The 15,005-nt window shown below is 46.6% G+C and overlaps 1 protein-coding gene across 1 annotated transcript in view; it reads left to right on the top strand.

Annotated features, from left to right (window-relative positions):
• The first annotated feature begins 2,613 nt into the window (after nucleotides 1-2,613).
• Nucleotides 2,614-15,005, top strand: part of TGFA (transforming growth factor alpha) — a 47,405-nt gene continuing 35,013 nt past the window's right edge. Inside the window, exon 1 of the mRNA XM_005285215.4 lies at nucleotides 2,614-3,266. Coding sequence (XP_005285272.1) covers nucleotides 3,227-3,266 — 40 coding nt within the window. The 5' untranslated portion in view covers nucleotides 2,614-3,226. The remainder of the gene's footprint in view (nucleotides 3,267-15,005) is intronic.

Raw genomic sequence — 15,005 nt, 5'->3', positions numbered from 1 at the left:
TTCCACCCAGCAGTCAGTTGTCAGCCAGTAAAAAAAACAGTGAATTGATGATAGATGGCTCATCGACCTAGGGCACAAATGTAAAACCAGATCCAGGGGCTGGAATTTGAAGCTGGACGAGTTTAAACAAATATTTAGCAGTGAGGGTCATTAACGCTGAAATAATGTACCGAGGGCTGGCATCTTCTCCGTCACTGGCAATTTTTAAAATCCAGATCAGATGCTTTCCTAAAGGCTAGGCTCTAATTCAAACAGGAATTAATTCAGGGTGGTCCTAAGGCCCGTTTTACACAGGAGATCAGACTAGAGGTATGTCTACACTTAAAATGCTGCATCCGCACAGCCACATCAATATAGCTGCACTGCTGTAGCGCTTTAATGAAGACACTCCGAGGCTTTGTCTGCACTACAGTCCTCACAGTGGCACAGCCGTAGCTACATCGCTGTAAGGTCTCCCGTGTAGCCGCTCTATGCCGGCAGGAGAGATTTTCACCCCCCTGAGTGACGTAGGTCTGTAGTGTAGACCTCGATGATCACACTGGTTCCATCCAGCCATATAAGCTATGAAATGTCATGCTCTTGCCTGCCCCACGCAGGAGGACTGCGGCTGCTTTCTGGCATAAACCTGAGCTTCCAGGTGGCTTTCATGGCTAGGGCCAGCCCCAGCCCATTGCATTAGAGGTAACGAAGGCGTGGATTGCCAAGGTAAGAGCTGCCTCTGAGAGGAAGGGGTGTAGTCACTTGGCCAGCCCTAAATGAAAGAATGTTCTTGTGGCTTATGCAATCTGGGAGTCTTGGATCTGTGATACATACACAAAGGGAAGGGCTGCTCCCTGGTTTCCTCCTGATCCCCACCTCCTACAAACTAACCACAGCCCACAGAGGGCAAAGCCCTTTCAGTGCGTACTCTTTTTCTAAGGAAATTTGATTTGCAAGAGTCCTGAGCAAAGCTGAGTAATAGCTAGGGTGATCAGACAGCAAGTGTGAAAAATTGGGACAGAGGGTGGGGGATAATAGGCGCCTATATAAGAAAAAGCCCCAAATATTGGGACTGTCCCTATAAAATAGGGACGTCTGGTCACCCTAGTGATAGCTTCCCAATAACACACGCTTTCCTGGGCCAGGCTCATGTTGCATTTCCTATTTATTCTCAGCAACTTCAGTATCTAAAGCTACGGTTTGTGATTAGAGCAGTGCCACCTCCTTGTCACAAGAGCACCATCTACCCTTTGGCTTTGAAACACCTTAGATGCATAAGCTTACATCTCAGCATCAGTCATATTTATTTGTATTACTGTAGTGCCTGGGAGTCCAGCCAACGTCAGGGTCCCATTGTGCTAGGGGCTGCACGTACAGGGAGTAAGAGACAGCCCCTGTTCCAAAGACCTTACAATCAAAACAGACAAAAGAAATGATTTCTGTTTTACAGATGGGGATCTGAGGGCCAGTGAAATTAAATGATTTGCACAAGAAGTCTATAGCAAAGTAAAAACCTGAACCCAGATATTTTGAGCCCTGGTCCAGTACCCTAACCCAAAGAACTTCTTTTCTCTCATTTGGTGATCTTAGCCCTTCATCCTTTGTGCTTTTTGGGGGGACAGGGGGCTCTCTGTCAGCTGCCACCCCATCTGACCCAGGTGGACTTTCAAGTTTTCAGAGCACTTTCTGTAAGAGAGATGCGGCGTTTGTCTCGAGGCAAAATTTCCCCTCCACCCCACCTGTGCAATGGGTTATGTGGCGGCTGGTTGCCAGAAGTGGCTGCATGTCTGTATATTTGCCGTGAAGCACTGTGAGATCATTCAGGATGAAAAGCGCTGTGGAAATGGAAGATGTGCTAAAATGAAGATCAAAGTGGGTCAGTTTTGAAACTATAATTCTACAAATCCCATTGGCAACGAGCACCAGGCAAAATGAATGCAGGATAGTTATTCCTGTGATGAGTTTGCTAATACCGGGATATAAAGGTTGATGTTATGTTCTTTGATGGATGTTTCAGGGAGGATGCATTGATCCCCTGACTCTTGGGTAGGTCTCTATTTATATGTTAATGGTAAAAATCAATTTAAAATAATTGTTACAACACCTATTTTATTTGTACACATGGGAAGAGATCAGAGGGATTGGAAACCGCCTTAGGACCTGCAATTCGCCAACCCTTCTAATTCTCAAACCTTAGGATGCATCCACATCTGCCTGGCTGCGGGTGAAACCCCGAAACCCTCTTCCAAAGGAAGGTGAATGGCCTATGTGCCAGGGCCAGACGGGTGGCAACACAACATTTTGTTGGTGGAGGCCAGACACTTTAACGCCAAACCTCTCAGGCTGACCGTCAATCAATCTGAAGTGTAGACAAGCCCGTAGATAGTCAAGTGATAAAGTGCCTTGTCCAGTCTAGATAGGTCCGGCTGTCAGGAGAGGGAGCAGATGAGAGGAGGCAGAACATTTCTGACCCTCTCCTGCCGCCTAGAGTTCACGGCAGGCTTCAGAGAGAGAGATAGCTCTCGGGCTGATCAAACCACAGTCTTAAAGGCCCAATCCCAGCTACTCACAGGGACCGTGGGAGGTAGCTCCCAGCTGGTCCTATCTATGGTGTAATGGCCAGAGCCGTGGGTGGCAGGAGGGGGAGCCACTGGGAAACCGATCACGGCTGCCCAATAAAAATCTCCATGTGCTGCGCCCGCACAGCTGCTGGCCCCGGAGTTGCTAAACTTTAGGGCTCGTGGGTTGGTGAAGGAGTCTCGCTCGCTATCATCCCGGCAAGGACCCGGCGTGCGCCTTAGCGCGCTGCGCCCCTGGGGCTCCCCGAGGCGGAGGCGCACGAAGCCCCTGTGCGCGCTGCTCTCTCCCCCTTCTCCAGCTGCTAGTGATGTGGGGCCGATCTCCCTTCCCTAGCTAGTGCATCTCCCTGCGCCCCACGCCTAGGCACTAATCTCTCCCCGCACCCACCCACTTCTCCTCCTCCTCTCCCCCGGCGCCTGCCCCTTCCCGGGACTCCACGGAGCGTCCCCAGCAGCCGCGGGTCCCGGGCGCCCCCCGCTCGCCAGACCCGCCGCGCCCCTCTCGGAGAGGGCAGGAGAGTGATGGTCGGCTCCGCTCAGGTCCAAGTGGTTGAAAGGTGAATCCGCCTCCATTTCCGCCCGGCGACGGAGCCCTGCCCACCGCAGGGAGTAGAGGGAGCCGGCGCACCGCCACTCCGGGCGCAGCAGGGCTGGGGGACGCCTGCAAAATGGTCAGCTCCGCCGGGGAGACTGCAGTGGTCGCTCTGGGTAGGTCGAGCCCCTTGGCGCTGGGCGCCTCTGCCTGGCTTTGTTCTCTCACTTTCTCTCCTTTTCCTCACTTTCCCCCTCTTTCGTGCCTTCCCTTCTCCCTCGGTCACTTTATTTCCCGCTTTCCCACTCCTGCATTCTCCACTTTGCCTCGCTCCTTCCCTTTCCCTCTGCTCCTTTCCCCCTCTTCCTTCCCTCCACCCCCGTTCCAGCCCCCAGTTCGCACGCTTCTTTCCAAACTCCCTTTCTCAGGTGGCATGTCCCGGTCCATGCCTTCGCTCCTGCGTACAGCCATAAACACACACGCTTGCTTTAGCTTCTTTCTCTGGTTCCCATGGAAGGAGAACTCTGACCCCAGCCTATTCAACTGCTGCTCCTTTAAGGGGTGGGGGTGGCGGGGGGGGATTAAATGAATCAAGGGGACTTGGGGGTTAATTATATAAGCAGGAGAACAAAATTAAAACCTTGCTCTGTGTGTGTGTGTGCGTGTGTGCGGGGGGGGGGGGGGGAGAACCCAAGCTTTTGGGGTGTTCTCATTTGTGTGCGGAGGGGGTTCTCCCCCCTCCAAACTCCGGAATTGCTGAGAGATGGAATATGGTACTTGCTAATCACTCATCTAGAAGATCTAACTTTTTTTCAGCCAGCTACTATTTCCTTACCCCTCGCCTATGCCCATTCAGTGCCCCAAACCTTTATGTCCAGTTTGCAATGTGTCTCTCTCCTTGATGGCTTTTAAGAGGGTGTTCTCCCAATTGTTTTCTGACAAGGCTGAATAAGGAGGCTGGAATGTCAGTCCAGTGTGTGTGAGATCCCTTGTGATTCCCCCCCCCCCCCCCCCCCTCGAGTTTGTGCTTGTCAACAAGCAGTTGGCTGAGAATTTAACAACGCAAATACCTTTAGGTATCTTTTGCTTGCCTATTTATTTCCTGTGTGGCTTGCCCCTGGCATGTTTGCTCTCCACTGGGTCTGGTTGGCACCAGATGATTAGCAATGTTCATTTAAAATTTAAACTAGGTGTGTAATGAGCGCTGGGCAACTTAAAGCAAGATCATGACACAAAATTTAGTGTGTGTGTCAGCCACAAGAGGAGAGTTTGTTACATATTGAACATAGTTGGTGTTGGCCCTGCTTTGAGCAGGGAATTGGACTAGATCTCTTGAAGTCTCTTCCAACCCTAATCTTCTAAGAGTCTATGAACTGAAGCATGTTTCCCCTATTGCATTGGAAACATGTATGTTTATTTCCCTTGTAACTGAAAGAGCCCCTGTGAAAAGTGGAATATTAAGGTTCCAATCCTGTAAAGGGTTAACCCCATGAATGTTTACACTGCACAAGGAGTTCCTAGAAGTCCCCAAAGACTGATCCTGCTCTTTGTTTGACTAGCGTCAATTTGGATTAACTTGGTTTAAATCAGTTGTGTTACACTGGTGTAAAAACTCTGAACAGAATTGAGCCCAATGGATGTTCTGGTGCCCACTGTAGTCAGTGGGAGCTCCGTGCATGGCTGGTTTCAACATTATACTCTGGAAGGGGTCAGATTTTAATAGCTAGGTCTGTTCTTTGGCTGGGCCCAGTCTTACTGAGGGTGAGTGTTCACAGTGGTTTGCGTACAGAAGGTGAAACACTGAGGAACAGTGGCAGGTTGGTCCCTACGGCTTTAAAACATTGCAAGGTAAAGCTTATCAAGTGGGTATGTCTCCTTAGCAGCAACTGCCTCCTGAGTAGAGTGAATGCCTCAAATGTCTTCACAGTTCTTGCACCTGCCCTCCTTTGCTGCAGGCCTTTGTAGGTTGGGGGTAGAATACATGGCTAGAAATCCCCAAAGCCTGGAAACCAAGCTGTGGGCTGAGTGCATCTGTCTGCTTCTCCCCTGAGTGGGCCTGGAAGCTCTGTGACTCCCTGGCTGCTGCAAGGAAGGCATTGTCATGGAAATTGTGGATTTCACACCGGGAAGAACTTTTCAATGAGTTGCTGCAGTTTACTTCATTCTTTTTTTAGAAAAACTGTGCTTGTCAGGAGTTCAAATAACCTTCTTGCTCTGCCAAGGAGAGAGGTATTACTTATTATTTGTATTACCCTAGCACTTCAGAGCCCTAGTCGTGAACCAGGAATCCTGGTATACTAGGTGATGTACAAACATTGCCTCATTTACTTAGCTGTGTTGGGTTTTTACATCCTCTTCCTTACACCAGTGTAAATTGTGAATAACTCGATTGAGGTCAGTGAGGAAAATCCAGATCAGAAGCCTCTAGGGACACTGTCAGATTTTGATATCCCTTTTTACAGGGGTGTAAATCTGGAATAATTCCAGCCCCTTTTGGTTTTATTTCTGTGTAACTGAGACTTGGTCTACAGGAGGGTTTTTTGTTTTGTTTTTTTTGTTTGTTTTTTTTTGTACCAGGGTAGCTGTATCTATGCAAAATCTTTGTGGCTGAAACCACATCAGTGCACTAAGTCTACGCTGGGAGTCTTCACCAGGGCATACAAGCCCTGAGTGCAACTCTGTGGAGAGCTGCATCTGCACAGAATGTGCCTTTTGCTTTGATGATTATATATTTAAAAAAAAAAAAAAAAGCCAAGTGTTGAAAGTGGGCCCTGATTTTCCTCTCACTTGAGCTGTTGTAGGTCAGCGGTAATGGAGTTACTCCTGACTTATACAGGGTTGAGAGAGAAGAATTAGGACTGCTGTTTTGAGCCTGAATTCCAGTTCTGGGGAGTACTAAACTTAAACTGAGCTCAGTTAAAATTCTGGGTGCACGATGAGGCAATTTGATTCTTCTGAAGAATCAAGTATTGCCTTGATGGGCCAGCAGTTTGATCCAGGCTGCCAAATGATGTGTAGGTCGGGACTGCTTACTCAGAGGTGTTGATGACTGGCAGCTCCTGTTAACATCAGTAGGGTCTGCAGGTGCTCAGCCCTTCTGAAAATGCGTCCCTATGTAGCGGTCCACCTCTCTAAAGCTGTTCTCTGGGCTCTGCGTGCTTTTATAAGGTACATTGTGTAAGGATGGAAGTTCAGACCAGGCATCTGTGCAATTGATAGTTAGATCGTGGTAGCCTTGTAGCAAGGAAAGCCATCTAATGAATAATTTTCTTTAAAAATGGAAGAGGAGGAAAGAGGATGATGGTCTTTGAACTCTGTTAGCAATGAAAATCTGATTGGTCTGAATTTCCTAGCCAGAGAAACTCTATTGCTTCTATTAAAAGGGACCGTGAACTCTTCTGGCTCAAATAGAAGAGCTTGATTCAGCCCAATGAGACTGTAAAACACACCGCATAATCATTGTCTGTCGAGCATGGCGTGTGTGGTGCTTCAGTCCACAGCGCTCTCTCATGTATTGTCTCTGCTTGTGATGACCAGGAATTTCCTCTGCACCTGCTCTGAAAAGCTGGTGTCTCCTAAATGTGTTAGCGTTCATTTATCATTCATAATTACAGCTGCTGCAAATGGGGTTGTGTTCTCCAGAGCTTAAAAGTCAAAATAGAATGGAAGTTAAAAAGAAAATCAAAGTTAAGTAAGTTTACCTGCATCCCAATGTATGATTAGCAGAATTGCCCTTACAGATCTGAAGCCCGTGTGTCAGAGCAACGGGTCTAGAGATCTCCCAGAGCAATGGAACTTCAGAGAGGTGCTGGCAATTAACTGCCTATCCCAGCAGCCACAGCCAAAGAGCAATCAGAGGGTTAATATTTTACCTATAGTCCTAATTGCAAAACAACATTCCATCCTCTGCCTGAGCTCAGTCTTGTGAGGTCCTGCTCAGCTTCCCGCAATTGAAATAGGAAATGCAGGGTATTCAGCATCTTGCATGAGGGAGCCCAAGCTCTGGAAAGAGGGACTGTTCCAAAGGGAACTTGAACTGTTTGTTTACCAGGGTATTATATGCAAAGTATTTGAGTTCTCTGGGGAACTTCAGGCAGGAGGAATGTAATTCTTCACATTACAGTCTGGCTATGATAGAGGCTTCCACACGCCTGCTCTTGTGAAAAGTGCTGCTGGTTCCTTTGGACACGAAAAGAGAGCCTTGTAATGCAAGTTTACGTGCCTCTGAGGGAGAGACTGAGAAACATCTTTGTGTGCGGAATAGAGCTTGGGTGCTACAATTAGAATTGTAGACTCATTTGTAGAATTCATTCTAGTCCAAATTCTATACGCTAAGCAATCTCCAAAATGCTACCGTCTGCTATATTCTTATAGCACTGGGCTGTAGCCCACGAAAGCTTATGCTCAAATACATTTGTTAGTCTCTAACGTGCCACACGTACTCCTGTTCTTTTTATCAAAAAAATGTGTCCCTGTTTAAATAAACAAGAGTTGTAGTATTATATTGATGCTTTGTATAGTGCCTTATATTTTATTGTCCACCTCTTTATTGCTGTACATGTAATGGAGCCATTGCAGCGTGAGAGAAATCTTTCTTGAGTGGTAACAGCTAATTTAGACCCCATCATTTCGTATGTATCCTATTGTACTGTCACCAATACTGCTATTTAATGAAACTTGGTAACTAAAATTATGGCACCAACACACCGCTGTACAAATGCCTGTAACCAGTTTCTTTTACTGTGTTGTATACTAATATATAATAACTGAACAATGCACTTTCAGATAAGTAATCTCTAGTTCCTTCGATTCAAGACCCAATGGACACTTGGCTTCAGTCCCTTTCTGGGTTATTTGCTCAGCCACTCCTTGCTTGCAGGGATGGTCTTTGATGATGGATTGCTAAGTAGAACTGCCACTCAGACTCTTAATTCGTTGCAAGGCAGATTTAATTTAATGAGGGGTTGTTGTCTGCTTATAATTAAAAGGACAGGATGTTAATATCATGTTCCTTTACATGGGAACAGTAAACATGTTGGAATGACACTGTTTCTAGACTGTATCTGCATCTTCATCTTGAATTGGAGACACAAGGTCTGGTCCAATTTCCATTGAAGTCAGTTGAAATACTCCTGGGCCTGGAATCCCCAGAGGAATTTTGGCTCCTAACTCCCATTGAAATGTATGGAAGTTAGGAGCCCAAATACCTTTTGGGAGTCTGGGCCCTGCTGATTTCAGAGGGCTTTAGACTGGACTCCTAGGTCTTTGTGCTGATGATCTGCTCAAGAGTGAATTTCACCCTGTGTCCCACTAAAGTTCATCTAGATGGGCTAAGGTTTTAATAACTAACCCTTAACAAGAGTCAGTGAAACATGAAGTAAGAATCGGAGAAAGATCCATCTTTCTTTGGTCTCCTGTTACTGGAGCTGCCTGGATACATAGATTTTTTTTTTATTATTATTACTAATCTAGTATACTTCTAGAGCACCCTTTGCTCCAAACGATCCTAAAGCCCTTTACAAACTCCTCACACACAGCAGCGTTGAAATGCAGCCACCTCTGGAGTGGGGTGCCACAATTGTCTGGCAATGTTGCGCAGTCTTGGAAAGAATGCGAAGGGTCCTTAAGAAATCCTTCATGCTGCACCAGGATTAATAGCCAGTTTCCCAGAGACCTTTGGTAGCAAATACAGGGCTAAATTCAGAGCAGAACTGGAGCGGAGGGAATACAATGGATCAAGACAACTTTCAAAAAGGTGTGGTCTGAGGTTTGTTTTAGGAATTGGGAGTTCTATAGGGAAGACTGCATTGGGGAGATATTTCCAAGCCGGTCACTGCTTGCAAGATGATTTCCCTGGGACTGTTCTAAAGTGGACTGCATCACTGTTCTTAATTTTATATAGGGTTGTTCAAAGGCTAATATTTCCTGGTTTCTCTTATGGCTTTTCCCTTTCTTAATAAATAAAAGGATTTGGAGTCATCGGAGTCTCCCTCTGGGCTGCCACATAACGAACATGTGTGAATCTTCTCTCAGAACTGTTACGCGAAGACCACTTCCCACGCGCTGTGGTGGTTCCTGAAATAGGTTTGCTGGCGCAGAACCTGTGTGCAGCTCAGTGATGGCAGAGCCTGCTTGGAATTCAGCAGCTCTGCAAACCACAAGCTACTGAAGGGAGCCCGGGCTCCGGGAAGCCGGCTCACTAAGCCAGGTGCAAAAGGTCAGCAGAAGGTTGGCTAGATTGGACCTGTGCTTGGTAATGCTAAGGCTGTGAGTGGGCTGACCCAAAGGGAACCAACCACCGGTGCAGGAATAATCCACTGTTCACCATGTTACGCACCCTCCGTCTGTGCTCGATACACCGAGGAGATGGGTCTGTTACAGTTCTCAGCTGGTTCTGCTGCTGGCAGCTGTAACAGCCTCATATCCTCCCTGGTTCAGGCACAGAAGGGAACATATAATGCACTGACCAATAGATTACGAAGGTGATGCCCTTTCCTGCACCTGTGCTCAAAAAATAACTGTTCCCACCCCTGCTCTGCTCCCACCATGTTTCTTCCTGTTCTCCTCCTCCCCTCTGCTGCTCAACTTCTTCTCACAACCCCAGTCCCCCTCCTCTCCCTTCCTCTCTTAGCAACCACCACCTCTTTCCTGCCGGGACCTCTTTTCCCCCAGCCCTGGCCCTTTCCTGTATCCTCTCATCCCTTCTTTCCAAAGAGGCAATGCGCTTGTCTTAAATGATGGGGCCCAATTTTCAAAACCACCCGAGCCCCATTAAAAGTCAATGGGATGTAGACTTCTAAGCCACTTGTTTTCTTTGGAAACTCTTAGCTGATTGCTCTCCCTTGTGATAAGGAAGGTAGCTCAGGCCAGCAAGTGGCTCTCTGCCCTTTATGCTGAAAGGAGGGAAGTGCCTGATTTCCAAGTGGTGGTTGCATTTAATTCCCGGTGGTACTTTCAAGTGAACTTTGCTGTTTTAATAATCATTGCCCACGAGGGAGCTGAGCTCTACTCTGGAGGCAAGACCCTTTCTAATGAGCTAGACCTCTGAGAGTACCTCTACATTAGAAGCACTACAGCAGTGCTGCCGCTTCCCTGCTGTATTACAGATCCTTCCTGCTGCAGCCGCAGAAGGGGTTTTCCCGTTGCTGTAGGTAGTCCACCTCTCCAGGAGGCGGTAGCTAGGCCAACAGAATAATTCTTCCATTGACAGCACTTTCTACACTGGGGCTTAAGTTGGCCTAACTATGTCTCTTGGGTGCATTTTTCGCACCCCTGTGTGCAGTGTAGCTAGGTTGACCTAACTTTCTAGAGTAGGGCAGCCCTGAGTAACTTCTTTGGACCTCAATCTTAGTTTGGGTGTGCAGGGACCCCTGTAATTCAGTAAATGATAGGTTGGGCTATTCATTTGCACTCACTTAAAATGGAAAACGTGATAAGTGGATGCAAATAGGGAACCTCCTTTGCGCAGCCAATGACAGCTAAGTCTTAATGTGGTAGACCTAGACCCCTCAGAGGGTGAGTTCTGGGGAAGGTGGCCTACTCTAGTGCACATCTTACTTAGGACTTATGTTCTGAGGGCCTCACCACATGGGCGATGGTCTCAGTATATCCCTAATGTCCATGTATCTGTTGCATCTACTTATTGCAGGTCATCAGTGAGGTTCTATCCCTTCAGGACCAGCAACACAGGTGACATTATTCCTTTGGCTCAAATTGCAGAGACTTGTAACTTAGAAGGCGTAGATCCTGGGTTCGATCCCCGCTAGCAACCGGTGGTGAGGGTTTCGTGTTGTAAAACTCAGTCTCTGTCTAGGGAGAGCTGCAGATTTTCCAAGAACCTTAAGCGTGTTAGGTAACCAGATCCCATATGAACTGAATATCCCATTAGGCTACTTTGAAAAGCCCGGCCTTGGTATTTTCAACTTTCTATCTAATGCCGGTGTCCCATCTAGGTGACTGTGCATGGGAAAGTGTGATGCCACAGTAGATTGCATTACAGCTACCACAGTGCACATACCTAAATTCACCACCCTAGCTGCCGTGTTGTCGGGTATGTTTGCCATAGTTTGCTCTAGGTAACCTAAAACCATATTTACTCAGCTGTCAGGCTTCACTTGTGTGAATCACTGACCTCAAGCAATCACAGGGTGACTGAACCTCGGCAGTCTGTGGTTAGTGAACGTAAGCTTTTGGATACTGAGAGGATAAAAACCTAACTTGTGGGAGGAAGTGGAAAAGTCCATCCTTTAATGAGAAACAGGAACCTGTGGCCCAAGGTGGTAATGTCCCTGGCAGGTCCTGTTATTTGAAATCCTGGATGAGGTGTATTTACATCTCTGGTTACCAAGAGGGATTTGGTGTCAATATGGAGAACAAGAATGTCGAGAATTAGAATAGTGCTAAGTTTGTGCTGTCTGCCTTGGTATGTTTTCAGCACGGTGTTGCTCTAAAGCAGTGTGTTAGGGCCTCATCCAGCGAAGCACGTGCTTAACTTTAAGCACTCATTGACTTCAGTGTGACTTGGGCATGTGCAACAAAAATAAGAGGTATAGAAAACATGACCTATGAGGAAAAGCTGAAAGAATTGGCCAGTTTAGTCTGGAAAAGAAGACTGGGGTTGGGGAGAGGTGATAAGTCTTATAAAGAAGACTGTGGTCAATTGTTCTCCATGTCCACTGGGAGTAGGGCAAGAAATAATTGTCTTAATTTGCAGCAAGAGAGAACTAGATTGGATATTAGGAAAAATGTTCTACCTATAAGGATAGATAAGCACTGGAATAGGTTACTTAGAGAAGTTGTAGTATTCCCATCATCGGAGGCTGTTAAGAACAGGTTAGACAAGTACCTGTCAGGGATGGCCTAGGTATAGTTGGTCCTTCCTCAGTGCAGGAGGTTGAACTAATTCACCTCTTGAGGTCTCTTCTAGCCCTACATTTCTCTGATTCTATGCATAAGTGCTGTCCTGGATTGGGATAACTTTTTCAACTGTGGCTTAATTCATTTCTTTGCTTTGGGGGCTTATTTTCAGTGTTTGTATAAGGGGCAGCCATACATAAACTCTGTGTCCTTAATGTAACTTGAAAGTGCATCACAAATAATGCAGTACAATACAATGTGGTAGAACCTGCCACCATCAAGCCAGACAAGTTAAAAGCTCGACTTTCCCTCTCTAACAATTCCCCACTTTTCCAAACGTGCTCAGTTTTCCAGCAGCCGGTGGAAAAGATGTGCTTTGTGACATGCTTTGAAAGTAATCCTGTTGGGGCTGTTTCAGACAAAGAGGCGTATAGAATTCCAAAGCCACAGAGAAGATCTCCCTCCAGTAGCCCCCTCTTGACATTGAGTGGAATCAAGAGATGAGAAAATAAAAGCTGGTAAAAGGAAATATTTTTTTCTGAACATGGTAGACTGTGGAACTCATTGCCACAGGATGTTGTGGTGGGCAAGACTCTTGCTGAAGAGGGACTGTGCAATAATAATAATAATCTTGACTGGATAACAAGAATATCAAGAATTAGAATAGTGCTAAAAGATTTGGAAGGGATGTGAAACTTCATGCTTTGGGATTGAAACTAATCTTTAACTCCTAGTGATTAGGATGAGAGCACATCTTCCTGCTGTGGAATTTCTAGCACTTTCCTCTGCAGCAAGTGGTGCTGGCCACTCTCAGAAATGGGATATTGGTCTGGATGGATTATGAGCCCAATCTGATTTAGCAATCCCTATGTTCCTACAATCAAAGGGGGCTATAACCCCACCTAATTAAAGAGCTGGAGAGAGAAAGTGGGTGAGGTAATATCTTTTATTGGATCAATGTCTGTTGGTGAAAGAGACCAGCTTTCCAGCTACTCAGAGCTGCTCTTCAGTTACCAGCTCTACATAGCAGGAGAGCTTGTCTTTCTCCAACAGAAAGTGGACCAATAGGAGATTCCATCTCCCACCTGGTCTCTCTAATATCCTGGGACCAACATGCAGATACATACAACAACGCTGCAAACTGTAATTAGAGCAGTCAGCAGCACAGTGTTTCAAGAGATCACTGGCTGTCTAACATCAAACTGTGTGTGTGTGTGTGTGTGTGTGTGTGTGTTCAGCTGCCTTACAAAACTCCACAGAGTTTTCACTCTATGCATCTGAAGAAGTGAGGTTTTTACCCACAAAAGCTTATGCCCAAATAAATCTGTTAGTCTTTAAGCTGCCTCCAGACTCCTTGTTGTTTTTGTAGATCCAGACTAACACGGCTACCCCCTGATACTTGACACCATGCAAGGCACTAAATTTAGCTGTATGGAGTGGAAATCCATCAACCTCAACAAAAAACTTGCACAGATACAGACAGACATCATCTTCCTCTCCAACTGCAAACAGATGGACATCATACCAAATGGACTGAAGGTAAAAAATCCATTGCAATCAACATACTACACTGACTATGGTGAGAGACTGTGCCACACACTCAAAGAAACTGAGGAACCACCTGATCAGCATCCTGTACAGCAGATGGGAGAAGATCAAGAATGAGCTCTCAGAACTGGAGACTCTCATACAATACCAACCTTCCACACAAACTTCCACGTGGCTGGACTTTACAAAAATGAGACAAGCCATTTAAAATGCACACTTCACTTCTCTACAGAGGAAAAAGGACAGTAAGCTATCTAAACTTCTATCCCCCACAGGGGGCTCCAACAGTGGTACCCTCAACTCATCTAACAACATTGTCAATCTTTCCAACCACACACTTAGCCCAGCAGAAGAATCTGTCCTATCTTGGGGACTCTCTTTCTGTCCCACCATCCCCATGAACATGATACAGTTCTGTGGTGATCTAGAAGCCTACTTTCATCGTCTCCAACTCAAGGAATATTTTCAACGCACCACTGAACAGTGCACTGACCCACAGGAACCCTCCTACCAACACTACAAGAAGAAGAACTCTGCATGGACTCCTCCTGACGGTCGAAATGACAGACTGGACCTCTACATAGAGTGTTTCTGCAGACGTGCACAGGCTGAAATTGTGGACAAACAACATCATTTGTCCCATAACCTCAGCCGTACAGAACACAATGCCATCCACAGCCTCAGAAACAACTGACATTATCATCAAAGGGGCTGACAAAGGAGGTGCTGTAGTCATAATGAACAGGTCGGATTATGAACAGGAGGCTGCCAGGCAACTCTCCAAGACCACATTCTACAGGCCACTAATCTCTGATCCCACTGAGGAATACCAAAAGAAACTACACCATCTGCTCAAGAGGGACTACAAGCTGTCAGGAACAGTATCCCTGATGAGGCCACAGCAAGCCTGGTGGCCGAGCTTTGTGACTTTGTCCTCACCCACAACCACTTCAGATTTGGGGACAACTTATACCTTCAAGTCAGTGGCACTGCTATGGGTACCCGCATGGCCCCACAGTATGCCAACATTTTTATGGCTGACTTAGAACAACACTTCCTCAGCTCTCGTCCCCTAGTGCCCCTCCTCTACTTGCGCTACATTGATGACATCTTCATCATATGGACCCACGGAAAGGAGGCCCTTGAAGAATTCCATGTGGATTTCAACAATTTCCACCCCACCATCAACCTCAGCCTGGACCAGTCCACACAAGAGATCCACTTCCTGGACACTACAGTGCAAATAAGTGATGGTCACATAAACAACACCCTATACCGGAAACCTACTGACTGCTATACGTACCTACATGCCTCCAGCTTCCATCCAAGACACATCACACGATCCATTGTCTACAGCCAAGCCCTAAGATACAATCGAATTTGCTCCAACCCCTCAGACAGAGACAAACACCTACAAGATCTTTATCAAGCATTGTAAAACTACAATACCCACCTGGGGAAGTGAGGAAACAGATTGACAGAGCAAGACGGGTACCCAGAAATCACCTACT

Source organism: Chrysemys picta, chromosome 2 (assembly GCF_011386835.1).
Source record: "Chrysemys picta bellii isolate R12L10 chromosome 2, ASM1138683v2, whole genome shotgun sequence".
In the NCBI taxonomy this organism is placed as follows: domain Eukaryota; kingdom Metazoa; phylum Chordata; order Testudines; family Emydidae; genus Chrysemys; species Chrysemys picta.
The sequence above is the reverse complement of the archived record's forward strand: the minus strand, read 5'-3'. Positions and strand labels throughout refer to the sequence as shown.